The sequence below is a fragment of the Cajanus cajan genome, chromosome 10, assembly GCF_000230855.2.
Source record: "Cajanus cajan strain Asha chromosome 10, NIPB_CcT2T_4, whole genome shotgun sequence".
Classification (NCBI taxonomy): Eukaryota; Viridiplantae; Streptophyta; class Magnoliopsida; order Fabales; family Fabaceae; genus Cajanus; species Cajanus cajan.
The window spans coordinates 47,811,462-47,839,232 of record NC_138526.1 but is presented as its reverse complement, the minus strand read 5'-3'; the positions used below and the strand labels follow the sequence as shown (position 1 = coordinate 47,839,232).

The following is a 27,771-nucleotide window of genomic DNA, read 5'->3' as shown; positions in this document are numbered from 1 at the left end:
ATTAATATTTAACAATTAATACATTTAAGCACTAGAAAAGAAGTTACTTTCTCTCACTCCACACATTAAAGACTGCATTAATTGTTTAATAGAGGTGGAAAAAATAAGCATTATTTATTACTTCAATCAAAACTATTAGATAAAACAAATGAATGATAATTAATTGACTACATTAAATTTATTTTACAAAATAATTATAAAAAAATATTTTTTTATTAGAATTAAATATAAGAACGATATCAAATGTATCATCCTTATCTAAATTTTTTCTTCATAAGAAAAATTCTATGAATTAGTATCAAAAAGTTTTATAAAATATGACAATCAAAGCAGAATTCGGTCAAATAAACTTTTATGTTTGATAAGATAAAAGTTAAAGTCAATGTTATCAATAATTATATAATATTTTATTATTAAAGTTCATACAAATTAAAATCGGATAATCATATGCCATAGCCATACATATACAAATTAAAGGAATATTAGAATTAAAATATTATCATATTTTATATTATCAACTATCAGAGTAGTTTTAGTGATGAGATTTAAAATAACATATATAAAATTTTAGAGTGAAACTTTATGTTGTTATTGTAATTTTGAAAATATGCTTATCAAATCTGATACTACCAAAAATACCCTTATTACCTTAATTTAACAAGAAACTCAGCCGTTAGGGTGGACGGCTGTTTCCGTCGACGAGACCACAACTCGACTGGTGTCACTGACTAATAAAAAATAAAAAAAATAAAAAATAAAAAATAAAAACAATAAATCTCCTTTTTCTTGACCGGTGACCGTACCAACCAGTCCGAAGTTGGAACCATGAGAGAGAAAATGTTTATATATTCCGTCATCTCATAATATGGGTCCGAAATTTAAGAGTCTTCCGTATCCTCTCATCTCTCTCCGGTGCCATGGAATCTGGTATTGTCCGATGTATTAATTCTCTCCGGTTCTGAAATCATTTTCGTGTAAATGAGAAATGCAACTACCAAACCTCGGGTTGCTTCCTTCTCACACTTCCTCCTGTGAGTTTCTTTCTCATCCTCCTCCTTCGCTCTCCGGCGAAAGCACAGTTACTGGTGAATCTTCAAATTCCGTTTTAATGTTTTCTTATCCTTGCTTCTATTTCGCGCAGATTCCTTGTTCGTTGAAGAAGCTCTTACTCATTCTATCACTAGTTCAAGTACTTTCTAGTCGCTGACTACACCTTCCCATATTGCTTGTTCAATCGTTTAGGTTTAGGTTACATTTCGATTGGATCGGTTGGAACCGTCTCTCGAAGAGAATCTCCGGTGACGTTGAAGCAATATTAGTTTACTATGTTTTAGTTCGAATTAACAAGGCGGATAAATAATACCTAAAAAAATTGAAAGAGAATTAGAGTTGAAAAATATTTCTAAAGATTAAGCGCGATGTTGGATCTTAACCTGAACGCCGAGTTGACTCATAACGACGGCTCGCTGGTTCTGTTGGACAAGTTTCCCGAAGCTTCTTCGGAAACTTCGAATTCCTCCGTCGTGAATGCGGAGGGTTCGAGCAACGAGGACTCGTGCTCCACACGCGCCGGCGACATGTTCACCTTCAACTTCGGAATCCTTAAGGTGGAGGGCGTGAACGACGTCGTTGCGGCGACGCAGGAGCTGTTTCCGGTGAGCGCGGAGAATTGGCAGGGGCAGAGTTCGACGTCGTCGTTTCAGGCTAAGACGAGTTTGATGGATCTCTCGGTGGATCATCAAAACGGCGAGGTGAAGGTTGTTCAGGTTCAGCAACAGCAGCCTCAGGTGAAGAAAAGTAGGAGAGGTCCACGCTCTCGGAGTTCTCAGTACAGAGGTGTTACCTTCTACAGGAGGACCGGAAGATGGGAATCGCATATCTGGTTCGTGCACTTCACATTGTTCTGTTTAGCGTCTATTGAGTAGTTGATTATTTCCCCCCTTTTGCTAGGTTTTTGTTTGAATTAATTGTAATTTGGAGTGGAATTTGAATTTGATTATTATTCATGGTTGAATTTGAGTTACATCTGACGTTTCTTGTTCTGTGTAGGGATTGCGGGAAACAAGTGTATTTAGGTATGGATTTGTATTTTTGAATAATTATTTTCTTTTATGTTATGTTTATTATTCTATGCTTCTTTGCTATTTTTAGCTTCTTTTGATTGGATTGGTGTTGGGCGTTGCAGGTGGATTTGACACTGCTCATGCCGCTGCTAGGTAAAACTTTTTGCACGTATTTTAATTGATATCTTTTGTTGTTGTTTTATTTACCAACGGAACCTGTCCTTTGTTATACGAGGGTTTGATTGGTTCTTCCTGAATTGACTTGGAATTTTCAAATTTAGGGCCTATGATCGAGCCGCTATTAAGTTCAGGGGACTTGATGCTGACATCAATTTTAATCTTGTTGATTATGAGGACGATCTAAAACAGGTTGGAAAAGGCATAAGTTTTTGATGAATTTAAATCTAGATGGAGCTTGCGATTGGTTTTTCAGCGTGTGTGTTTTTTTTTGTTTTTTTTTTATTGTTGGACAGATGAAGAATCTTTCCAAAGAGGAATTCGTGCACATACTCCGCCGCCACAGTACAGGTTTCTCAAGGGGGAGTTCGAAATACCGGGGAGTGACACTTCACAAATGTGGCCGTTGGGAAGCTCGAATGGGACAATTCCTTGGCAAAAAGTGAGGACCTACTTTTTGATGTGAACTAAAACTGTTGTAGTGTTCTGCTATGTTTGTACGGTTAGATATTGGTAGATTTCAAGTACCTACTGAATTCGGGTGTAGCTATGGGTATAACTGAAATACGAATTCAAAGCCAATTGTTTTCAGCTCGATAGTCAATGGGTCTTTACTCTTTAGGCTTTTTCCATGTTTGGAGAAACATGTTTAGGATGCCTGTTTCAAAGAAACGATTGGCAGAGGTGATTTTGTTGTTATAGAGATTGCAATGCTTTCGTGCAGGTATATATATCTTGGGCTATTCGACAGCGAAGTAGAAGCTGCAAGGTCCAAATGATACATGAATTACATTCTACCTGCACTAAATTTCTTACCCTGAATTATCAAAGCTCATTACGATTCAAACCAACATGTGTATCCCTTTTGATTTTCTGGAAATCAGGGCTTATGACAAGGCAGCTATCAAGTGCAATGGAAGAGAGGCAGTGACAAACTTTGAGCCAAGTACATATGAGAGCGAGATGAAACCTGCAGCAATTAATGAAGGCAGGTCTTCATAGCTTGATATTCTTCTGATATATTTTTTCCAATTGAGTGTGATTGTTAAAATGAATTTTGAAATGTGAAATGAGGTTTGTATTTGTCTTCAACTCAGGTGGCAGTCACGATCTTGACCTCAATCTGGGCATAGCGACCCCAGGGTACGGTCCCAAAGAAAACAGGGGGCATCTTCAGTTCCAGCCCGTCCCTTACAACACGTATCCCGGAAGAAGTTCGAGGGTATATAATTAAACTTTACTTCTTCATTTACTTTAAGCGAAGGAGGAAAGGTTTATATCACATTATAACCCTTTATTATGCAGTTTTGCTAGTTCGCAAACACTCTTTATAGGTCATAATATCTATTGATCAGATTTTTTTAATTGAAGCATAGTTCTTCTGGTCTTTGTGGGTTCACCTATAGCTTATAACCGTCTACTTACTTTCCTATGACAGTTGTTCTTTGTGAAACATGTGGTTTCTGGTATTGTTTTTTAACTACCTCACATGTATGTCTTAACAATGGTCATAATAGGGTGGGTTCTCTTTATTTGCAGATGGAGACTACTGCTAATTCGGTTATTGGTGATCCATCTTTGAAAAGGCTGCTTGTAACTGAAGAGCGTCCTTCTGTATGGAATGCCGCATATTCCAATTCATTTCCCAATCTGGTGAGTTCACTTCCTGTTACAACTGAAGTATATCGCCTTTTTTTTAATTTTTTTTATTTAATGCTTCATATAAACATTTAGGAGTATTTCCTTTTTAGTGTCAGTCATGGGACAAAGAGGAAGGTTTGAATTTTGATTTTGACATAAAATTCGAATTTGAGTTCTATGCTCGGAATCCTTTTAAGTTTTTACGTACTAAATTTTATCAACTTTTGGTGCAATATTAGTTATCGGGGAATTTGTCTGTATCATGTTGTATATATTTGATGTTCCATGTCATCTATTCTTTTTTGAAAAGATGAGTTGTTCCCAAATATGTTCAAAAAACAGTACTTGAAGCGGTGAGTCTATGAATAGGTCCTTCTAATTCATAGATATATTCATGACAATGAGCTGAATTTGGAATATGGCTAAGAATTCAATCACAGAGGCCATCACAGCATTACTGCATTAGGATAATATTTCTGCCAACTTTCCTTTTGACATTCCTCTTCAGACTTGATAGCGTCATTGGCGTATTTTCTTGTATAGGAAGATATTTATATGCCTATCTTTGAAAGGTTGTTGAAATATTTGGCAGGGAAGAGCAGAGAGAATTGGCATAGACCCTTCAAAAGGAGTCCCCAACTGGGCGTGGCAAACGCATAGTGCCACCCCAGTACCACCATTCTCTACTGCAGCATCATCAGGATTCTCAATTTCAGCTACCTATCCACCAACTGCCATCTTTCCAACAAAATCAATGAACTCAATTCCCCAGAGCCTCTATTTCTCTTCATCCAGTACACCAGGTAGCAATGCACCTCAATTCTATTATGAGGTGAAGTCCCCGCAGGCACCATCATAGCCTAAGCTAGTATAAATGGTAAATCGCAACAGGCCTTTGCGTTTAAAACTCAACTGTACAATTCTGTTACTGATTGATGTATACTTAGATACGACATTTGATTACACCTCTTGGTTAAATCATTATGCACCTTCATGTATGAAGGAAAAAAAACTATTTTAGAGTGCACCAATTCTCTACGGATTCTGTTTCCTTCAAAATTAGTAACAGGCTGTCAAAATTGGTGTATTCACCTGCTAATTTTTGTGATTATATTTGCAACCCTGAAAATGGGATGAAACCAAAATGTGTTGTATTTTTCATCGAGCATTTTCCTACTTGATTTGACTACTGTACGTAACAGCGCTCTTGTATATTTACTATGGTCTTTGGGAGTTTAAACGTAACTCCACCACTCAAGTTCTGAACAGATGAAGCAAGGGTAGACTACATTACTCGATATGTACAATTCTGAAAATGACAGTTTATTGTTGGTTTAGATAACAATTTTTAGTTTGCAAGAATATTACACTGTTCGTCTTTTAGCCATTTTACTTTTGTTCTAAAATAATTATTATTTTAGAAAATTAAATTTTTTTTTTTCCAATATCATTTATTGATATCTCACCTTAGAATTTACACGTGTATTCTATTTCATTTAATGAGGATTTTTTTTAATGGAAAATGTTACTCCCCTAATTACTTGTGTAACTAATAATTTACTTTAAAATGTTCATTATCTGAAAAGATAATTAATATAAGATGGAGATAGTAATTTCCGAAGAAAAAACATTAAAATATACTATAATTACACTTCCATTAAATTACAGTTCTTATATTTTATTTTTTTGGATATCAATTTTTTGTATTTGGTAATTACTGTTGAGAGTATAATTAGAGCTTGTTCTCTGACTAATTTGTATTTTATAGATTTTAAATTTTTTAACTAATTACGATACTAAAAGATTAGTAGTGTGTTTACTAAATACTCTTTTGAAAACACTAGAAGTTCATTTTTCTTTTTTTACTTCTTAAGAATAGCTGGTTTCGAATGTTACATCATCTGATATATTTATAATATTAAAATGATAAAAAAATCTTTATATATGAATTATTTAATCAAAAGTATACTTTTCAAAATTATGATTAAAAGTTATGAAATTCTTTTATCTTTCCCCCCTAAATTTATCCTTGATAGTTAAATATTTAATACAAATTAACTAGTATAAATAATTTCATATTTTTTTATGATTTATTATAAAATATTGTTTATTTATATAAAAACAATTAATTTTATAGATGAAAGAGAGTTGAATTGTGCGATAGGACAAGTGAAGCTGCAATTTTATTGGAACAAGGATTGGCTATATGTTGAGTGAGTGGCAGAAGTGATTGCACATAGAGTAGTATTTTATTATATTGGTGACAGAGCAGAATAACATTATTCGATTAATGAGAGCAATAAAAGTAGATAAGAGGTATGCTTTCCAATTACTGTTCATGTGCTATCTCTGTTTCATTGTACCATGGTCAGAACAGAGAATCAATCAGAACAGAGTCTATGATTGCTACGAGGGATAGGAGAGAGAGGGGGCACCAACCTCTTTTTTGTCTTCATCCTCACAATAACTACCAAGTAGCTGCTCATTTTTAGTAATTTTTACAAATAACACTGCAGAAGTTTCAATTTTAAACAACTACATTAATAATAATAGCTGCAAGCCTAGGGTCTAAAGCATAAGTAGTAGATAGTAGATACAACTACAGCGGGATTTCTTTCTTACTCCTTGCATCGAAATTATCATTGGTCACCGCCCAGTTCACTGGGACATAAGTCAAAGAGAAATTCAAGTCTTGTCAAACTGAAAGAGCAGAGAACACGGCAATCTTACTAATCCTGATCATTATCTACATCCTTTTTCTCTTTTTTAACCATATATTCTGAAGTATAATACTAAAAATGTTCAAACCTGTTCAAATTATAATAACAATAAATTATAATAATAAAAATGTTTGAAATAACATGTCTAAACCTGTTCTAATAATATTTAAATTATAAAATATTAAATTAAATTATTTTATGATATAATTATTAAAAAATATCAAATTTTTACCAACTGTTTTAGTTTGATTCTTTTGAAGGATATAACTGTTCTTCATATAATATTATTTTTGTGATTATTTTTTTATTATAAAATATTTGAGTTTTTTTTTAATAATTATAATATGTTCTTTGTTATTATAATATTATTTATAATAAATTTTAAGTTGGTCAAAAATAACAGATAATATGTAATAATTCATGCCTTCTTTCAATTTAAATTATTAGATCTTATGACATTAAATATAATAATATATCATTTTTTATGATGTATGTAAGTTTTGTTTGATGTTACATGTGTTGAATCTTTGTTGAATTTCAAGTATTGAGGCAAAATCAGGTTTTGTATATGCAAGATCTTGAAATCGTGACAAGTGCACCTTTATGGTGTCAAATATCGGGTGTCATTATAACTTGAAATTCTTTGTTTTGATCATGTGTGAGGAGAGAGACTCATCTCAGGTTGGCATGATGTTGGCGTGGTTTGAATAGTGTCAGGCATGAGAACCTTTGGAGGTCTTTGACTTGGGGATGACGAGCCTAAAGTTGAGTGGCGCCCAACATATGAATATTGTGTTGTGCTCTAAGAGCCCACTTTGTTAAAAACCCTTTTTGGGAATTTGACCTTTGAAGTGGATAGTTATGTTGAGTCTCCTCTAGCACTTAGTTAGTATTGTGTGTGAGTAAGATCGAGGCACATATGTATGAAGCGATCCAAGTATAGGGGTCAAGTCAAACTATATTGATTACAAATGATCAATCGAGTAAAGTATGAAGTTAAAAACCTAGTTCCTAACTGAATATCGGAAGGACATGATATTTGGAGGGTATTCAGGGGATTAATCTCGTACGAGACTTAATTAAGTTAGCTAATGTCATGGTAGGCCTATACCTAACTATTTTACCCAAACAATAATACTAAACTCCCTTGTTTAAGTGGCAATATCTGAGAAATCGAGTTGTAGTGTTGCGAATTTATATCTAATTTGTTGTTAATCTAGCAAGTTCAAAAAAATCACCTTGTGTTGTCAAATTGGTAGGGTCAAATCATTTAAAATGTTTACTCTATGTTGTAGGAAATCTCTTAGCTGAAATGCATGAAGACGCATATAGTTACAATATTTAGCATATGATGTGTTAATTTAATTATGTTGTTCATGCGTTGCATTGATTTGAGATGAGATGTACTAATGTTTTGAAAACTGAGTTGTTATGCTAATATGTGTTGCTTGTACTATTATGGCTTGTGTTGTCATTGTCGGAGATGAGATGATGATGTGATGTTGTAATTAAAGTTGTTGACGCTCTCATGTTGTTTATGTCATTTTTTAAACTCTAACTTACCTTTACGTATTTCCATTTGGTTTGAACTACGATAATCATACATTGTATGAGAGTAAGACATGGATAGGTATGTAGTTGTACAATGGAGGCCACTTAGTGGTGCATGAGTTGGATGTTTTTTTTGGTGATTATCTTTAGGTGGTTTTTGTATGATAGTAGTAGTTACTTGATCCAAAACTTAGTTGCATTGTTACACTTACATGATTATTATATTTATATTGCATATATTTATTTAGTTATTTCATCTTTATATGTATGCGATATAGTACATATTATAGTACCTGTGATTATATAATCCTAAGTTAGTTGTTTTTCTACTGCTTATAATTGTGCTGTTTAGTATAAGGATCGTAGTGAGTCATTACATTGTGTTCTGTTGAAAGTAGCAATGTTGAGAATGCTTAATGCATGAAGTTGAGTTATGTTGATTGACTTAAGACTAGAGGGAAAATGTTGTTTTAAAATAAAAAATATCTTATTGTGAGGATATGGTGTTGTGTTATGAGTCTAATTTTTGAAAAAACCTTATTGAGTAGTTAACTCTTGAAGTAGAGTATTAAGTCTCTTCTAGGACGTTAATTGATATAGTATAGGGGGAACCAGATCAAGTCATGTTGACTATAAGTGCCTAAACGTTGAACCATGTAACGTAGCAAGTTGTTTTAAAAAAAAAACAAACCTAATATAGGTGATTTAATAGCCCAGAACGGGCCGTTCCCAATTTGGAACGGGCCGTTCCAAGCTATTAAATTGGCCTGTAATTCGTGGTTGGAGAACGGGCCGTTCTGGTTGGAGAACGGGTCGTTCTGGATGGAGGACGGGCCGTTCTGGAAGGGAGTACGGGCCGTTCTGGATGCAGTACGGGCCGTTCTGGATGAGTCCCAGAATGGGCCGTTCTGATTTCAGAATCGGCCGTTCTGCATGAGTTTTTTTCACTTCACGAAGCAGTTCAGAACGGGCCGTTCCAGTATCGGTACAGGCCGTTCTGGCCAATCCGAAAAGTCTATAAATAGGGGTGTGGGCCGTGAGCTCATTTCTCTCGCAAATTTTTCTGTATGAATCATTTTCTCCTCTAGAACACTAATGCCTTCTGTCATTTCTTGAAATTCAGATTAGAAAGCTTGCTTTGGGTAGATTGAAGTTCTGGGTTGAGCTACGAAGGGGAATTCTACTTCTTGTCAGTTTTTGGCTATCTGAGCCAATCTTCAGGTAAGGGAAGCTAGACTGTTTGTTGTTTAGGTTGTATGTGAGTTTAGAAACTCAATTGATGCATGAATGCTGAGAATCCATAGATGGATTGAAGAAAATCTTATTTTTGAGATTTTGAGAAAAAGGAGGATTTTGATGATTTTGATGCATAGGTTGGATGAATGTGAGATTTAAGTTTATTTTGAGTTGTATGGAGCCTATGCATTGAGTTGTATGGAGCCTATGGATGTGTTGGCTTGGATGAGAGTTTTGAAACTCTCTGACTGAGATCAGGCCGGGCGCGGGTTGAGCGTGCCAGGCGTGGGAGAGCTTAGAGATCTTAGGTTGGATGTTGGACCAGACGTGATTTGGTTGCGTCAGGCGTGGATACTCTTAGGAGTCTCTGTTTTAAGGAAACCGAGCGTGAGTTGAACGCGCTGGGCGTGGATGAGTCTTAGGACTCTCAGGTTGGGATTAGGCTGGGCGAGCTCAGGCTACGCCCAGCGTGAATATGTTTATGAATGAATTGATGCTTATGCATGTTTAAAGTTTAAGTTTTAGATCATGTATGTATGATATATAATGTATGGTGAGGTGTGATTCATATGTATGCTTTGTGATGATACGTATGAATGTTTGAATATGATATGACATGTGTATATGTTCATATGAGTATGTTTATTGATCGTAATGGTAGGTAGACCATTTATGATGTATGATGCATTATTGCATGTGATGTCTTATGACATGTGTATGATTGTTGATCATGATGGTGGGCAGACCATTATGATGTATGATACATGATTGCATGTGATGCCTATGACATGAGTCTAGCCTAGGACTTGAGGAGAGGAAAAATATTTTCGAACTAGAAGAGCTCACATAAAGTCTCTTGAGAGTGGTGCTTGGATAGGCCACTGATATATGATAGTGGTGCTCAGGGAGGCCACTGGATTTGGGAGAGTGGTGCTCAGATAGGCCACTGGATTGGATGAGTCTCCTCTAAGTCCTTAGCTAGTGTTGGAGCGGGGTATGAGGTCGAGGGTTATTCCCTTAACCAAGTACTCGGGAAGGTGCGTGGATCCTTGCGGATAGTCGGTGGGCGAACTCCACTATTGACTTGATTATGCATGGCAAGATCGTGGTAAGCCCGTACCTAGCTGTGCTATACCTGACGGTGGATCTGGACTTCCAATTGTGTAAGTGACATCATCCTAGTAAACCCGAGTGAGGATTATATCCTGTTTAGCTGTGACCGAGCGGGCGCATTGGGCGTGAAAACGGTTGGGGTGGTTTCGGTAGGATGGAATGTCACTTATACAGCTCTATTGTTATGGAGATCTCCTAGGTGTATGTGTGACGACGCATTAGATGATTGATATGCATTGATATCTGTCATGAGATGCATTTATTGCATGATTATTAACATGATGAAGTGTGGTGTTTGACTTCATGATTGGTGGATTGTATTTTATGCATGAGTAGTATTGGATAGAGTGTATGGTGTGACTCTATGAACATGATTGATAGTGGGATGATGGTGTAGTATAGATTATTGTTCTATACTTGTATGATTGATTTGTGAATTCTAGCTTACCCTTCTGTTTCCATGTGGTGGAACTGTGATGATCATACTTGGTATGGGAGCAGGTCATGACTAGCTTGGAGTTGGGGTGACCGCTGCGAGACGGGGAGTTGGATCCTCGTGTTAGAGTTATCATTTTGGGTAACGATTTTGTTTGTGCTTGACCGACACTAAGGAATATTATTTTTGGGATGACTGTACATATATGAAACCAGAAACTTAGTTATTTTCATTTTTATTTGTACATGTATGTATGAGTTATCCAGCTTAATATTTCTCTTAGTTTCACTAGCAGTAGTGCGATTCCACAAAGTGTATAGACCATGGCGGGTCGTTACAAATCATATGGAGGCAAGGTTGAATCATACATATATAAAATGACAAACCAAGTAAGGTACAAGGTCAGGAGCCAAAATCCCTAACCTAGTATTGGAAGGGACACAATATTTAAGGGGTAGTTGACAAACTAATTCTATAATAGGCTTATTATGCATTCTAAGGATATAGTAGGCTCATACCCAAGTTGTCCTAACTCTGGTAGGAATACTAGACTTTCTTAATTTAAGTGACAAAATCTGATAAATTATGTTGTGTTTTGGATTTTCATCCAAATTTGTTTTTGATCTAGAAAAGCTAAAATGATAGTGTTGTTAAGTTGGTTTAGTAAGGTTAAGCCACTTAGACGGCTCACTTGTGTTGTAGGAGATCTCTTAATTGAATGCATGACGACACATATAATTGTTGTGTTGTACATATGGTATGTTGATAAGTTGTATGGTTGTGTTGTAAGTTGAGATGTTGTTGTGTTGTTTAAGTTGAAAACATTGATGAGTTTTATTGTGTGGGTTATATATTGTGTTGACATGTTGAAAGTTGTTAATTGGAGTTGTTGTGTTGATGATTCTATATGTGTGGATATGTTGATGTTCATAGTATAATGTTACTTTACTTATGTACTTCTTGTGTTGTCTTTTGTAAGCTTACCCTTGCACTTTCTTGTGGTTGAATTACAATGATCATATTTATTATGAAAGCAAGGTAGGATTAATAAGTTGGAGGATGAGCACTTGTTGAGAGCTATGCTAGAGGATGACTATGTTGATTGAGCTACTCTTATGAAACTATTTTGTAGTAGTTACTTGATTGACAATCTAAGTTTATATTATCAATCCAGATTACTCTCTCTATATATATATATATATATATATATATATATATATATATATATATATATATATATATATATTATTACATGTGTATCTAATAATTGTTTGCATGTTAACCTTAAGTATTTCTTTTTTATTATTATAGTTACTAAGTTGTAAAGTATAAAGATCTATCTAGTCGTTACAAAAATAATACAATACGGAAGGTGCATAATAATAAAATAATTCTTTGAGTCATCTTAAACACAAAAATGATAGTACACAATGAACTGATATCAATAGTATTTATCTCAATTTACATGTATTTTAATTAATGTAAAAATATGTAAATAAATCATTATTTTTCTACATTTTTTTTTGTAATTGAGTGTTTAGTTATAGCATATCAATTCAGTTTTGGTACTCTTTTCTAAAAATAAAATCCCTCATGGTCCAATGAGCAGATAGATGACAATGAACATCATATTTAAAAAATTGATTGGACTAAAGTACTTGACAATTGAATTAAAATCCATTTAGATAATTAGTCTAAATAGCTTCTGAATCTTTTAACGAGAGAATTCACTAAATTAGCGTATAAACTAATGGTTTAAATGGTCTCTTTTTCTACATTCCCAAAACTAAATCGTAAAGACGAATAATGTATGGAATTTATACATGAGTTACTATCATTTAATTACTTATTATGAACTTTTTAGTTTATAAAACATATAATATATTTATTTTACATTAGTTTATAATCTAATATTAAAAATTAAAATATATTGGATTATTATTTATTTATTTTGTTTTTCACGAATATCTTGTTGGGAAACAATACTGTCATGTAAACACACCCCTTAACGGAGATTGAAGCTATGTTAGATTCAATTAGGTGTTAGAAATTTAGTAAGGATTTATTTATAGTTGGGCTAGATAAGTGTGTTGGTTATGTTTTATCCAAACTAACAGTAACACCGACAGAAATTGAATATGGTGTTTGCTGTTTGCAAATTGCAATGCATTGTGCGAGCTAGACAAGCTCTGCGTGTCCACCTTAACGTGAAAAAACAAACATTATAAATGGGTGGCTCCAAAGAGGACAACCCGAGAAGCAATGTTTTATGATTTTTATTTCCATTTTTGATCTTTCTTTTTCTTTGGGTGGGTGTGGCTGGTACAGTTGAGATGGTTGGCCTCTTTTTTTTTCTATTTTTTTTTTTGTTGTTTTCAACTTTGTCTTTTAGTTGATGCACTTATTATCATAAAGAGTAAAAGAGATGGAATAGAAAATGAAATGATTAAAATGCATGGGCTACAACGACATGAAATGGTAAATGATGATATTATTATTTTTAATATTTCACAGTGAAATAAAACATGTTTATTTAACTAATTGTTTGGGTAATAATCATATGATAATAAGGATAACAAATGATAAACTGATTTTGTCTCATACTCCAAAATTTTAAAAGGAAAGTAAATATACATGTAAGACGAAATAAAATATAGTACAATATCACCCTTATAATTTCTATTAAGTTTTTGGTTTTTAAAAATTCATAATCATTTTAGTTTGTTTCTCATTTTTTAAAATGACTTTTTATTAAAAAAGAAATCTTACGAAATAATCTTTCTGTTATTAGTTTTCTTTCTTCTTCTTTGACCTGTAAATTTTCATGCATGATGCTTTTCTAAGTAATATTGTATCCGATCCGATCCATATCTATACTTATATATAATAACAATATAATTACATATTTGTTAGATTTTATAACTAGGATTCAATAGATCTTTAGGTATTTTTCATATTAAAATAATAGTTTTCCTACTTGTACAAGGAAGATGCTTTAAACTACTGCATTTAAAGAAAAAATGTAGACTGTGAATCTAAAGTATGGGCAATAGCAATAAATTAAAGTTGCTTCTCATGCATACATGGATGATGGATCCGATTAAGGGTCACTTTCCTAAATGTGGATATGGGTCTGAATACTCTAATATCCGGTCCAAATCTTATTTATTAATATTATCATCTTTACTTTAAATGACACAGTTTTTCTATTTTATGATTTTATCTACTATTTTAAAGGGATAAACCCTAAAACTTGTCAGATTTGGAGTAACTAACGCGAGAATTGTGACATTTAGAAATTAAAAAAATAATAATAACGAGAAACTGTAGTTAATAGGAAAACAAATAAAAAATTATCAGAGGAATAAGAAAAATATTTTTAATATTTTATTTTGGAAATAAAGATAAAAAAAACAAGAGGTTAAATGAAAAAACATGAGTTACTAACGAATAATAAATAATTGATTCTCCTATTCTCCTCCATTTCATTTGAAGATGAATCCCAACTAATAATTATGTTCACATTATCACTTAAGAAAGAATGCGTGATGAGTAGTTCAGTACAAACTATGTCAATTTCGTTTTTGGTTATCCCATTTGTACTTATTATAAATGAAAAGTACTATTTGAAAACGATGTGCCCTTTTGTTTGTCATTTCTCACTTGAAATTGAGAACCAGCTTGATACTATTATAATGTTCTTTCCTCTTCGTAATTTTCACATTTTAAATTATCTATATTTTTATTTTAAAAATTAAGAAAATTTAATTATTAATTTAAAATGTCCTTATTCATTGTCATTACAATTAATTATTTAATTAATTTATAATTACATTCTATATCTATATCTTTTAATAAGTGCATTTTTAAAAATATATACGATTTAAAATGTAGGGAATTAAGTATGTTACGGAAGCACACATAATGCTGTGCCTATCCATGCCAAATCCAATAAAGCTAATCCAACATTACTCCACAACCTTGTTATAACAACCCAACAACATGCCGCTTGCTAAATATCAATTACACACACAAAAAAAGAAGAAGAAGACATGGACATAGTAGATGAAACATTGAATGTGCAATCTAACAAAATGGACATGAAAACTCAATAGTTTCTCTTTCTCTCTTGGTGTATGCTCATAGAGGAGTATCTAAAAAAATACAGGTTTTAAATGTTTTAAAAGTTGAAATAATCAAACTAAGTTGTCGATACTTAGCTTTCTTATGAGACCTAACACTGACTTGATTAAGTTAGGTATAACATTATGATTTGGTGTGAATAAGTCACTTAAACTGCTCAACTTTAATTGTAGGAGATCTCTATTAATTGACATGCGTGACAACACATTAGATGCTAATATTTTGTTTGTGTTGTCGATTATAATAAAGTTGGCAAATTTTGAATAAGTTGTTAAGTCGTGTGTTGTACTATTGCTAATCATTACTTTTGTTGTTTTGTCATGTTATTGTATATGTTGTTTCTTTTGTAAGTTGTTAAGTCGTGTGTTGTACTATGGCAGTTGTTTTGTGTGATTCCTCCGATGGAGTCATATTTTAGAATCCTCGACTAGTTATATAGAGAGTGTTTGTAGTTGTATGTTATTTGATGTATATAGTTATGTACTGGATTGTATATGTGTATCTCTCATACATTTTACTTTATGTATGATGTTTCTTCCATTTAGATGTTGATCTTCGATAGAAAGTGCGATGATTTGTCGGGTTGTTATATACAACACTGTAGGCAAGAGATACTCAGAGCATCTACAACTTAGTATAGTACTTATTTGAGGTTTTTAAATAAATTCTACTTATTCATTACTTATTTTTTATTTAAGAACCTTGTAAAGTATTTACTCTCCACTTTAGTATTTTTTTAAAAAAAAATTATTAAATGAAACTGACAGACAATTCTACATCCTTAAATTTCATTGATCATTTATTAATTAATTCATTTGCAATTATGTTATTTATAAAAGTATTAAATTATTAATATTTTGTACTATTATCTTAATATTTCCTAATGCTAAATAAAAATAAAAATAGAAGCGTAATTAATTTTCATGAATTACTTTTTATTTAAAATGATGAAATATAACTTAAATTACATAATTTGAGCATAAAAGTTAATTTAGGGAGTTGGATTGGTAGACATTGATAATGTGACATCAAAATTAAATAAATATTCATTTCGTTTGGATCTATTGAATAGTAAATAAATAAATTCGAGGATTTGATATATGTAGTAAAAAAAAAAAAGGATGAAGTAGAACTTTGGGAACATGTATACAACAAGGAGGAAGAAATTTAATGGACAACAAATAAGAACAATTTTAGAAGAAAGGAAGTGATAAAAAAAAAGATCATATTTTTTTTATCATTCAAAAAAGAAAAAAAATAGCAAAAATAATAACTAACATTGAGCACAAATGACACCTATTGTGTTAGTAAGCAAGTGAGAAACAAGTTGTTGAGAACAATCCTCCCATAAACGAATAACAAGTGGTTTGGGATTAGATAGGCCTTTCAATTATTAGGGAGACTTGACCCAAAAGTTTCCATTAAAAGAGAATAGCTCTCGAGTCCAACTCATCTTCCTTCTTACCTCGTATAAGATGGGAAAGGGATGTACATGAAGCTTTCTTATCACCTCATCTAGAAGATAATAATGGATCTCATTCCAATCTCATTTGCCATCCTTCGTAGTTAGCAACCTTTGCAGTCATTCCTCAAAATGTATTGGATGGTTGGCTACACTAGATAAATATGAAAAACTAGGCAACCATAGATCCTTTCTAGAAGGTAACTAATTTTCCATCTCTTATTCTCTGGGTGATTTTGGTTAAAAAAAAATGTAGCCAGACTTTACAAACACTTGTCTAGAGGTTAGAGAAATGTTGCGACATAGATTTATTGGGGGTGATGTCTTCACCACACTAATATTTGGATTGAATTACTTGAACCCACAAGGATTCTCTCTTGAGTGCAAATATTCCAAATTTACTTTCATTAAAAACGTTGTATTGGTCTCAAGCATGGAATGTATGCCCAATCCACCTAACTATTTAGGTTGTGAGATAGTCTTCAAGCGAGCTACATGAATTTTTCTGGTATTCTCATCCTTTCCCCATGCAAATTGTCTAGTGCATTTTTCGATTTCGTCACCCAAGGATCTAGGAAGGTATGAAGTTTGCAAGGTATATGAAGGTGTTGGATAAGTAATTCAAATTTCAAATAAATTGGGTAAGTATAAATTCAGGAAGTTATTTTAGGAATTTCTAATATTTAAGATATTATTTAGATTTATAAAATTTTATTGATATATATTTTTAAGAATTTAAATAAAATAATTTATTTTATTTTTTGAAAAATTTTAAATGTCTAAAGATAAAATGTTTTGTTTGAATGGAAAATTTATAATAAATTGAAAAATGAAGTATTTGTGAAAGTTTTTAAAATAGTAGAATTTAAAAATGAAATTATCATGTCCAAGGGTTATAATAACAACACGAATGTAACTTTTACTAAGTATTACACCGTTCAATAACTTTATATTAAATGTGAATTGTAAATATACAACTGTTAGATTGAAAGTTCATATATCACTTTATATGTTTATATCAAATTTTGTTAAAATTGAACAATAACTTGAAGGTAATCAAAATGTTCATATTTTAGTATATTTTGAAATATATATATTACGTTAATTTTGTTTTAGAAGAATGAAGTATCAAATCATCTATAATTAATATAAAATTTTACATATATAATCTAAGAGTAAAAACTTTCAATCTAAGAGTTGAATTTGCAAAATTCACATTTAATATAAAGTTATTGAATTGTGTAATACTTAGTAAAAGTTACACCAATATTATTATATTTCTCCTCATATATATATATATATATATATATATATATATATATATATATATATATATATATATATATATAAATTACAAAGTGTGTTCATTAAAAATCTTTAAACGTGTATAATCTCATTCCATTGAAAAGAGTTTTTCCTATGAGAGGCCAAGGAATTCGAAACAAATTTTGAAAGTGTAACTTGGCCAGCCATGGACAAATTGTTTCTTTTCCAACTACTCATACGTTGCGTCACTTTGTTCAAGATGTTATGGTAGTGGAAGGGAACCCCAACATATTTTCCAAAAGCTGCACTTCGTCGAAACCCAAAACCTTTGCTTAACAACAACAATGAAGATTTCAATTTAGTTTAAACCCACAACTAGAAAAAAAAATAGATATATACAAATTATTTTTTTAATATTAATCAATTTATTTGCGATATAAATTATACTTTTTAATAATAATCAAAATAATTAGACTGTAATACCAGTAAACTTGTTTATGTTTCGCATTGAATCGTTAAACCATGATTTTTTAATATTAATTAAATAATTACCGCGCATATTAATATAAATGACCTTTAATTTGTATAATAATTAATTTGATGACTATTGAAAAAATGTGCCATAATTATGACATTTTTTAATAGTTATCAAATTAATTATTATATAAGTAATTTATATCATAATTAATTTAATTATTTTTAAAATAGTAATATGTGTCGTAATTATTTTAATTGATACTAAAAAAAACATGATTTCACGATTCAATGTAAAACATAAATGTTTCCATTGGAAAACACACTCACTAGTCAATAAAAATATTTTTTTTCATCGTGTATCTCATCCATAATGAAAATTTATTTTTATTGTATTGTAGGGTGTTAAATGTCAGAGTTATTTTTGTCAAAAATAAATTTATGAAAAAGTTGTGAGAATTTATATAGCAATTAGGGGTGCCAATACCAAATACCAATCCCTCTAGAGGTTAAGCACCGGACTCGTCTTCTAAGCGCATTCTGTAAGGAGCCCAACGAGATTGGGTTTATTCTATGCATTAAACTCGTTTGGCTCATGATATATACACCTCCTTTTTTTATAAGTACATCTCCTTTTTAAAAAAATTATAAAATATTATAATTTTTTTTTAAAAAATTTAATTTTACACTTTTAACTTTTAATTTGTTACTTTCTTCTTCTTATTCACACACTTTTTTCTCTTTCAATTTTCACATGTTACCAAAATAGGTGGGTGAAGGAAAAATAAAGGGTGCATGTAAAAATTGAAAAAAGGAGGAAATATATGTGAGAAAAAAGTACTAAATTAAATATTGTAGATGTAAAATTAAAAAATTTAAAACAAAAAATTAAGAATATCTTGAAATTTTAATTATTTTTTTTAAAAGGAGGTGTACTTATAGAAAAAACGAGGTGTATATATCATCAATCAACTCATTTTTGTATACTTTGATACAAAGCCCAAATAATCTTACTACACAAAAATAGAAGCAAATACAAAATAAAACAATGCAATAAATTGCAAGTTAATTTAAAAAATAATATTAAGCTATTTCTTGGTTGTCATTTTTTATAAGGAGATACAACTGTTTCTTACAAAGTAGCTAGGTATGATCCCTCCGGTAGCAACTCTATACTTAAGACAACTATCAATTTATCGTACATAGTTAATAAATACAAGTTTCGAACCACTTAATTTAATGAATTTTGAAATTGTTTTTGAAATTATTTTTGTTGTCATTTGATTATATGTGAATTGATTCCTCAAAATTAAAAATTTTAATCAAAATAAAAATCATAACGATAATACATCAACATCTAACGATATAATTAATTTCGAAATCAATATCATCCAATCATGTTTTAATCTTTTATTATTTTTATATTTTCATGTTATATTTTCTAAACAATATTAAAAATGATAAAAAAAATATAGGAATGAAAGTAAAAATTAACATGAATCGATCTCCTATATATTTACTTATTTAGTACATTTGTTTGTTCCCGTAAGCAGTGAATTATTTATTGACTTAATAATTTTACAAAGAAAAGGTTGAATTTAAGTGCGTTAGCTTAGTTAATCATGTTCAGGAAAAAAAATAAGCTTAGTTATTCAAGTAACTTGAATTTGAGAGGTTTGAGTTGTGATCTTGATAGTTTTTAATTTATCTTTGAGAATAAATTATTATCATTGCTACTTTCTTATTAAAAAAATAAAGAGGGATTGAATTGGACAGGATGCTTGTTAACCCTATAATTGAATGAAGTACATTTAAGTTGTGAGAATTCAGTGATACTAAAATTAATAATAAATTAATTTAATATTCATTATTATTTTCTTATCAACTTGAATTGATATGAGTGACCAAAGATTTGCATTAATTAAGTGGTTAGAGATTGAAGTATAACTCTTATAAATGCAAAAAAAAAAAAAAAAAAACAACTCAAACTGAAAGAGAATATTCACTTTGATAGCTATTAATTTTTGAGAAAAACTGTTTCAGTGTTCAACAAAATAATATACTACTTGATAATAAAAAAAAATTATGACAACTTAATGATATTAGAATTAATAATAAAAAAATTCAACATACAACTTTTTAAAGAACTACATGTCCTTAAATTTCTCATTACTCCAGATAATACATAAAGACAAAAATAAAATCAACAGGAATATGTAAGAGAAAAAATCAAATTGTCAAACAAAAATTAATTGTAATTTATTTTTCATCCTAATCATATGTTGTTGGTTTGTTTAAAGTTAATTAAATTTATTTATTTGTTTCGAATAAGTAAAATAAATATTTTTAAAATTATATTAATTTTACATATGATTCCCCTTCCTTTAACACACTCAATTTCAAAACCCTAAACCCTATACTAAAATTAATAAGAAAAATCCAGCATACAACTTTTTAAAGAGCTACATGTCCTTAAATTTCTCATTAAACCAGATAATACATAAAGGCAAAAATAAAATAATCAGGATATGTAAGAGCAAAAATCAAATTGTCAAACAATTTTTTTTTTGTAATTTATTTTTCATTCTAATCATATGTTGTTGGTTTGTTTAAAGTTAATTAAATTTATTTATTTGTTTCAAATGAGTAAAATAAATATTTTTAAAATTATATTAAATTTACATATTAAATTTTAAAAAATTGCAATGAACGTTCCAAGTTGCTAATATATATTTCTAATGCATCAACTCTTGAACCTAGTTTAATATAAAACAAACACACACATGTGTGTGTGTCCGAGCTAGGTTATCATAGTTATTATTATAATTTCTATATAAATAAAAAAAAATGAGTGTCTCCCATTATTTTGATATATATAATTTAAATAAATTTATCTATAAATATTTATAGAAAAAATATTAAGATAATTAAAATGAAATGAGATTTTTCTGCAACCAAAAATTAACTTGTATAAAAAATTTCTTATCTAAAATTTAAAAAATTAAAGTGTCTAAGATATTTTTAACTTAAGAAAGAAAGTTAATTAATTATATCTTAAGTTCTCCTACTATATTTTCATTGAAAAATTATCTGAATATTATCTCATCAACAACAAAAATAAATATTAATAACTTATTATAGATGAAAGTAAAAATCAATTATATTAAAAGTAATGATGTTTGAATACTCAAATATTTTAAATAGGGATGAGCACTGGATAGGTACAGTCAAATTCATGTAAAAAATACCCAATTTATTATTGTCTAAAATTATTAGAATAACTTAAACCACTTCCACCAAGGAAGACTACCAACATGTCGGGTTTGGATAAGTAGGTGCGGTGAGTTATTCAGATGGGTTTTTAGTGGGTATGAACTATCTTCATCATAACACAACACATCATTCATAAGAGGGAAAAACAAAGAAAGAAAGAGGAATTTGATGTCAAGCCACTGTACATCGTCTTTTCCCTTGAAAAAATCTTATATGGGTTTCTCCGTATAAATAAAATGTATCTTTGTTTATTTCTCTACCAACCAACTTTCTAGGTTAAAGAAATAAAATAACAAAGATGACACCTCGAAGACTCAAACTCTACAACCAATTTGTAATTACTTTATCATCTATGTGAACACATGTTATTTACATTTAAAAACATATTTCAATACACTTCATGAATCATAAAGATGTGCAACAATGCTTTAGTGCTTCACACTTTAGCATGATTACAGAGGTAATATAACTATTGTTTTACAATTGTATATGAATTGATTATGACATGACATGCTTACACAAATAAAAATATAAAACTTTATTTAACCTGAACACCTATTTTTTCATGCGGGTCCTCGGATTTCTGCTCACACCTAATTTCAAATATCATATCATATGAATGATAACTGGTATTTTTTTTTTTAATCTCTTTTTCTTATCAAATCATACCATATAACTATTATATCCATCACTTGTATCTTATTTATTTTTTTATTCTATTTCTTATTCTAGTGTAAATTTTTATTTATTTATGAATATAGTCCTTATAACTTTTAAAAATTGATAATTAAAAATTAATTTGTATTCATAATATATATTTTTTTATTAAATATTATTTTAATATCGATAGAAATCAATATTAAGTGTATTATGTTAATTTTTCATGTTGTAGAACAAAGTTTTTAACCACAATTAAGAAACTTAGTTACATATGATGATCAATAAACGTTTTTCATGATCACTGATATAAGCTACATATGGTACTAGTGTAAACTAAATTTTGAGTAGTGATGCATAGACATTGAGACAGTGGGAGTTTCAAATTTCTCGTTTATCAGGAGACAAAGGTACATAGATGTTGTTATAAAAGGCTATCGAGTTTTGAAAGAAAAGTGGAAGTAGTGCAAGAATGGAAGAGACGATCGGAGAAGCAGAGAAGGTGAATAGCAAGCTCTTTCTCAGTTTGTCTTGCACCCACATGCATCCACACTCAAAGCATGCTCTTATTGGATATTAATAAATTCGTTAATTGTTGAGGTTCAATGACAGAGATGTCCATTGCTGCAGCTGGAATAATAGGAAACTTGATTGTATATCTCACTCTTTAGTTCAATATTAAGAGCATCACCACTGCTCAGGTTTTAATCCCTCTCTATTTCCCATTCTTGCTGCAATCCTCGCTCACTCTTTCACTCTCGCCCTCCTTTCTGCTCCTCTTTCTTTCCTGCTAACTTCTCTCATCCTCCTATATATTATATGCAACCCTTTTGCTGCTTACTTTCTTTCTGTCTGCTACACATTCTCCCTTATTTTGTTCCAAAACATTTAGTAATACCTATAATATTCTACTGTTATTTAGTTTCCTTTTGAAGAAATTTCTCCCAAAATACATATTTTTTTTTTGGTAAAAGAATAATAGAATAAAAAAACACTCCTAATACTATCGGACAGAATACTAATAACATGTTAAAACAACACAAACTTAAACTAGATCTTTAACTACATGTGTTAATTAATTATATGTGATTTCATTTATGTATAAATTAATTTATGAATTTTAAAAAAATTTAAAAAATAACTTTTAATTAACTTATGCATTAGTTAATTATAATTTATGAAGATTTTTTTTGTTATAAATATTTTTAATTATATATATTTTCTTATTATTTAAGATATATAAATTAATTTTAATGGATACGATTTCATGCAATAAATTTGTAAGAGTAGAGAACCTGCGTCCAACGAACTCTAATTTTTGTACTTGATGTGTATTTCTTTTTCTCTTTTTCTTTTGAATCAGATCACCCTTTTAAGTCTATCTCTTTACTTTCTTTGATATTTTCAGGGTACAGTTATAATAGTCTTAACAACAACTATCAAGTCGTTGAAGCCTGATCCATGCAGCAATGGATCAAACCTATGAATCCCCCCTTCGAAATTTCAACATGCAGTTCTATATGGGGGCATAGCGCTGTGTGCAATTGGTTTTGGGGGTGCACGTTTCACAACGGCAACGTTGGGAGCAAATCAATTTAACGAGACAAAGCATCAGGAGATGTTCTTCAACTGGTTCTTTTTGACTTGGTACATTGCTTCTATTGTGTCCATGACAGGTGTTTTCTATGTCCAAGATAATGTGAGTTGGGGTTAGGGGTTTGGCATATGATTTTATCGACCTGATAACCCACAAGGAAGTGTTTTCGTGGTTTTGGCTCGTGTTCTTGTTGCATCTATCCGCAAATGGAAATCTCAGCTTTCCTCCACACCAAAGGATTACTATAATGAGAAAGTTCTAGTGCAACCTGCTTCAACTCCAGGAGAAAGATTAAGGTACTAACTACTAAGTTAAGATTATTGCAATTGTTGTTACTCTACCTTCACTGTCTTTAGTACATTAGTTTAGAATATTATAATAAGTTGTTGAGTTAAGTGGATTCGATTCGGTGTTGTGTTTTTGATAGTGTATGTTTGGATTTACATTTATGATCTATGTTTCTCACTAAATTTACATCCAAAACATCAAATTGATGGAAAAATAAGAATTATTAACTTTAAATATATTCATGTTCTATTAAATGTGACACGAAAACAAAAAAAACTCTAAGATCTTGTATTTAAATCTTATTAAAAGAAAATATATAATTAAAATGAAAGACTCTAATCAAGATAATTATAAATTTTTTGACATATATTATTCTTTGGCAAGCAGATATTTCACACTGATATCCAAGTCATCAAAGATTAGTTCAGTGTACAACTGTTTTTCCAAGTTTGCTTCATCAAATATTCATATACAAGACAAAAAGCAGCGGTGTTGATAGATTTGTACGTGTCAAAAACAGTAGGGTGTTAGAAGATTGCCCTCAATTAATCGTGTTAAACCAGATAGACTGAAAAACGAACAAACCATTTAATTATAGGGTCTATAAATTAAAGATAGACTAAAGACATCATCTAAAGTCAAAAGATATCTGAATATTTTCCACTAAAGCCAACATCATGGTGCACCATGCTTTTTTAAAATTTTAATTATTGGTAAAATCCATTTCACAGCGGAGACATATATTTGTGGTGCATCTGGTAACAGGTCATAGTTAATATTGAGTTGTACGTTAAGATAGAAGGCTAGTGGTAGTGGACTTTAGGTCATATCGTATGTGTCAATTGATGTGTGTGTATTTTTTTATTTTATTTTTTTTGCAGTGAATTGAATAAAGAAATCTTCAATAACCAATTAATTAACTATAGTGGCCCTACATGCAAATGCAGATTATTCAATCGTGCAGCTCTTATAACAGATGGAGACCTTCAATTAGATGCCTCAATTGACAAACCGTGGAGACTATGCACAGTTCAAAAACAAGTGGAAGATTTCAAATCCATTATTGGAATCTTGCCACAGTGGAGTTCAAGCGTGTTCCTATATATCCACTCCAATAGCAGTCCAAGGAAGCAAGAAAGTGCTTCAAGCATTGGTCATGGATCGTCAAATAGGACCCCATTTTAAATTCCCAGCTGGTTCCATTATAGTCATATATACCCTTAATATCCACATCCATTTTCCTTTTCTTTCTTGATAGGGTGGTGTGGCCTGCATGGCACAAGTTGAATAATGGTAATCTCCCACTACTCTCCAACGAATCGGAGTAGGCCACATGTTCAATGTGTTAGGCATGGTTGTCTCAGCTATTGTTGAATCAAAGAGGCTCAAGATGGTTCATTCCAATCCCACAATGGCTATGTCTATTCTATGGTTGTTTCCACAATTGGTGTTGGTTGGAATGGGAGAATCGTTTCATTTTCGAGCACAACTTGCATTCTACTACCAGCAACTTCCTCAGTCACTGAAGAGCACATCAACTGCTATGATTTCCATGATTATAGGGATATCCTTTTACCTTAGTACAGCATTATTAATTAATCAAGTTCGTAGGAGTACTCATTGGTTACCCGATGACATGAATCAGGGAAGGATAGATAATTTTTACTGGATGTTGGTTGTAGTGGGAGGCATCAACTTTGTATATTACTTGGTGTGTTAAACTTTGTATAACCGTTCAAAAGTGTAAGAGGAGATGGCATTGGATTGAAACAAGTTAGAGTAATGGTACCTGAATTAATACATCATATCGTATTGTTATATATAGGTTGAAAAATTATAATCATCTATCCACTATCTCTTTCATCTCATTTCTACCCCATTTTTATTCCCTTTTTTTCCCTTTTTATCATATAATTTATCATAATTTTATCTTTTTATTTTCTCACTGTCTCTTTTCTTTATACTCCGCATTTTGGAGCGAATGTTAATCACTATTCATGTACATTTCTTTCTCATTATCTCTCTAAGTGTCACTTAGAATGTAAATGTCTCCTCATCTTTTTTCATTAAATAATTATGTATACGGGTAATTTTTAGTTGGTACATAATCTCTTAGCTAAAAGTTAAATGGTTATGAACTAATAGTACTGTTAGCTAATAGCAAATAAATTTAAAATAATATATACACGATCTTAAATTTAAATTCTTAATGAATAAAAAAATAATTATTAATTAATTAATTAATTATACATATCTTCTTACATCTATTTTACATTTTTTTTTCGTGTCCTTGCCTAAAACATAAACATTGCAATAAATATATGAATGCGAAACCTTGAATGAAAGTGTACTCTTTTTAAACAGTGTGCTAGTTGTATAATCCGGCCAATTCAAAATATATTTTTGTTTTGCTGACTGTTCATAGTGTGCTAGTTGTATAATCAAGCTAACCCACAATATATTGTTATTTTTCTGACTAATCATAATTTTATTTGTATTTTATATATTTTCATGTGAATTTTTGCTGAAAATGATTTTTAATCCAACTGAATTTTTTTTAAAGAGATTGGTAGTTGATTATAATCATACATAAGTTCTTGTCTTGTTTTTAATTTAAACTTTTTGTTACACACAAAAAAAAATAGTATTGTGGTAGGTGACCTAGAGATAATGGAACAAGGGTGTCCTATATGGGAATAAATTTTCTCAAGAGAAATTTTCACTTGAATTTTCTATCATGGAAATTTTTACCATCAAAGTCTCATGTTATTGTTTTATTATTTATATTTTCTTTCTTTTAATTTTAATCAAGGATTGAGATTTTATATAGGACAAAGATGTCATATGAAATGATACAAACGTGTTATATAAACGTGATAGGGATTTTTTTGTTTGTTTTTAGAAGAGTGATTATTAGGATTAATCTGTTAGCTTTCTGTTATAATTGAATTTGTTAGAAATTAATTCAATTAGATAATTAGATATCAGTTTATTAGCTTTCTGTTATAATTAAATTTCGTTTTCAACTATTATATATAGTTGAATTTGTATTCTTTTGTTTTGTGTGTTGATCAATGAATCAAAGAGAAATTCCCAAACTGAGTTGTTTTTCCTTTATTCCTCTCTGCCAAGACTCTTTCATGGTATCAGAGCCATTTAAATCCATTTTAAAAATGGACCACCCACCATTGATGCATGCCTCATAGGTGTGAGAGGGTATATTGGGAAAAACCCAAGTCCCGCCAATCCTAGATCATTAAAAAGGGTCACCCACCATTTATCCACGTACCAAGCCTGATGGGGTGTATTGGGAAAAACTCAAGTCCCACATCGACTAGAGATTAGACAATTGAATAGTATATAAGTGGAAAGCAACCCTCACCTTACAAGCCGGTTTTGTAGGGTTGAGTTAGGCTTAATCCACTATTCTAACAGTGATATTTCCTAACACATATGCCCATCAACACTGATAAGATAAACAAATAGAATAAAGAAAATCGATAGAAATATAATTAGTGATATAAAATATGATAAAAATAATAATAATAAAGAGTGCCAAATAAGTGTTTGTAAATAATAAATCATATATCAAATTAGTCACAAACTAATTTATTTTTAGACAGAACTCAGAATTTCGTCTTCATTTTAATTTCTTTCTAATAGTGAACACAAAA

General features: G+C 30.7%; 1 protein-coding gene and 1 pseudogene across 3 annotated transcripts; both read left to right on the top strand.

Annotated features, from left to right (window-relative positions):
• Nucleotides 1–865: 865 nt before the first annotated feature.
• Nucleotides 866–5,042, top strand: LOC109805445 (ethylene-responsive transcription factor RAP2-7). 2 transcript variants are annotated; one of them, XM_020367512.3, is made up of 11 exons: nucleotides 866–1,031; nucleotides 1,142–1,882; nucleotides 2,050–2,075; nucleotides 2,186–2,216; nucleotides 2,345–2,432; nucleotides 2,537–2,682; nucleotides 2,965–3,009; nucleotides 3,125–3,228; nucleotides 3,338–3,462; nucleotides 3,780–3,893; nucleotides 4,474–5,042. In XM_020367512.3, exons 2-11 carry the CDS (start codon nucleotides 1,419–1,421, stop codon nucleotides 4,738–4,740), a joined length of 1,410 nt encoding a protein of 469 aa, XP_020223101.1. In that variant the 5' UTR covers nucleotides 866–1,031; nucleotides 1,142–1,418; the 3' UTR covers nucleotides 4,741–5,042. The 2 variants fall into 2 exon arrangements, with proteins under 2 accessions (XP_020223101.1, XP_020223102.1); XM_020367513.3 differs by lacking the exon at nucleotides 2,965–3,009.
• An 18,656-nt stretch (nucleotides 5,043–23,698) lies between these two features.
• LOC109805678 (protein NRT1/ PTR FAMILY 2.7-like) lies at nucleotides 23,699–25,965 on the top strand (annotated as a pseudogene). The gene is made up of 2 exons (XR_014429968.1): nucleotides 23,699–24,105; nucleotides 25,045–25,965. The product of XR_014429968.1 is annotated as a protein NRT1/ PTR FAMILY 2.7-like (transcript).
• Nucleotides 25,966–27,771: the final 1,806 nt, after the last annotated feature.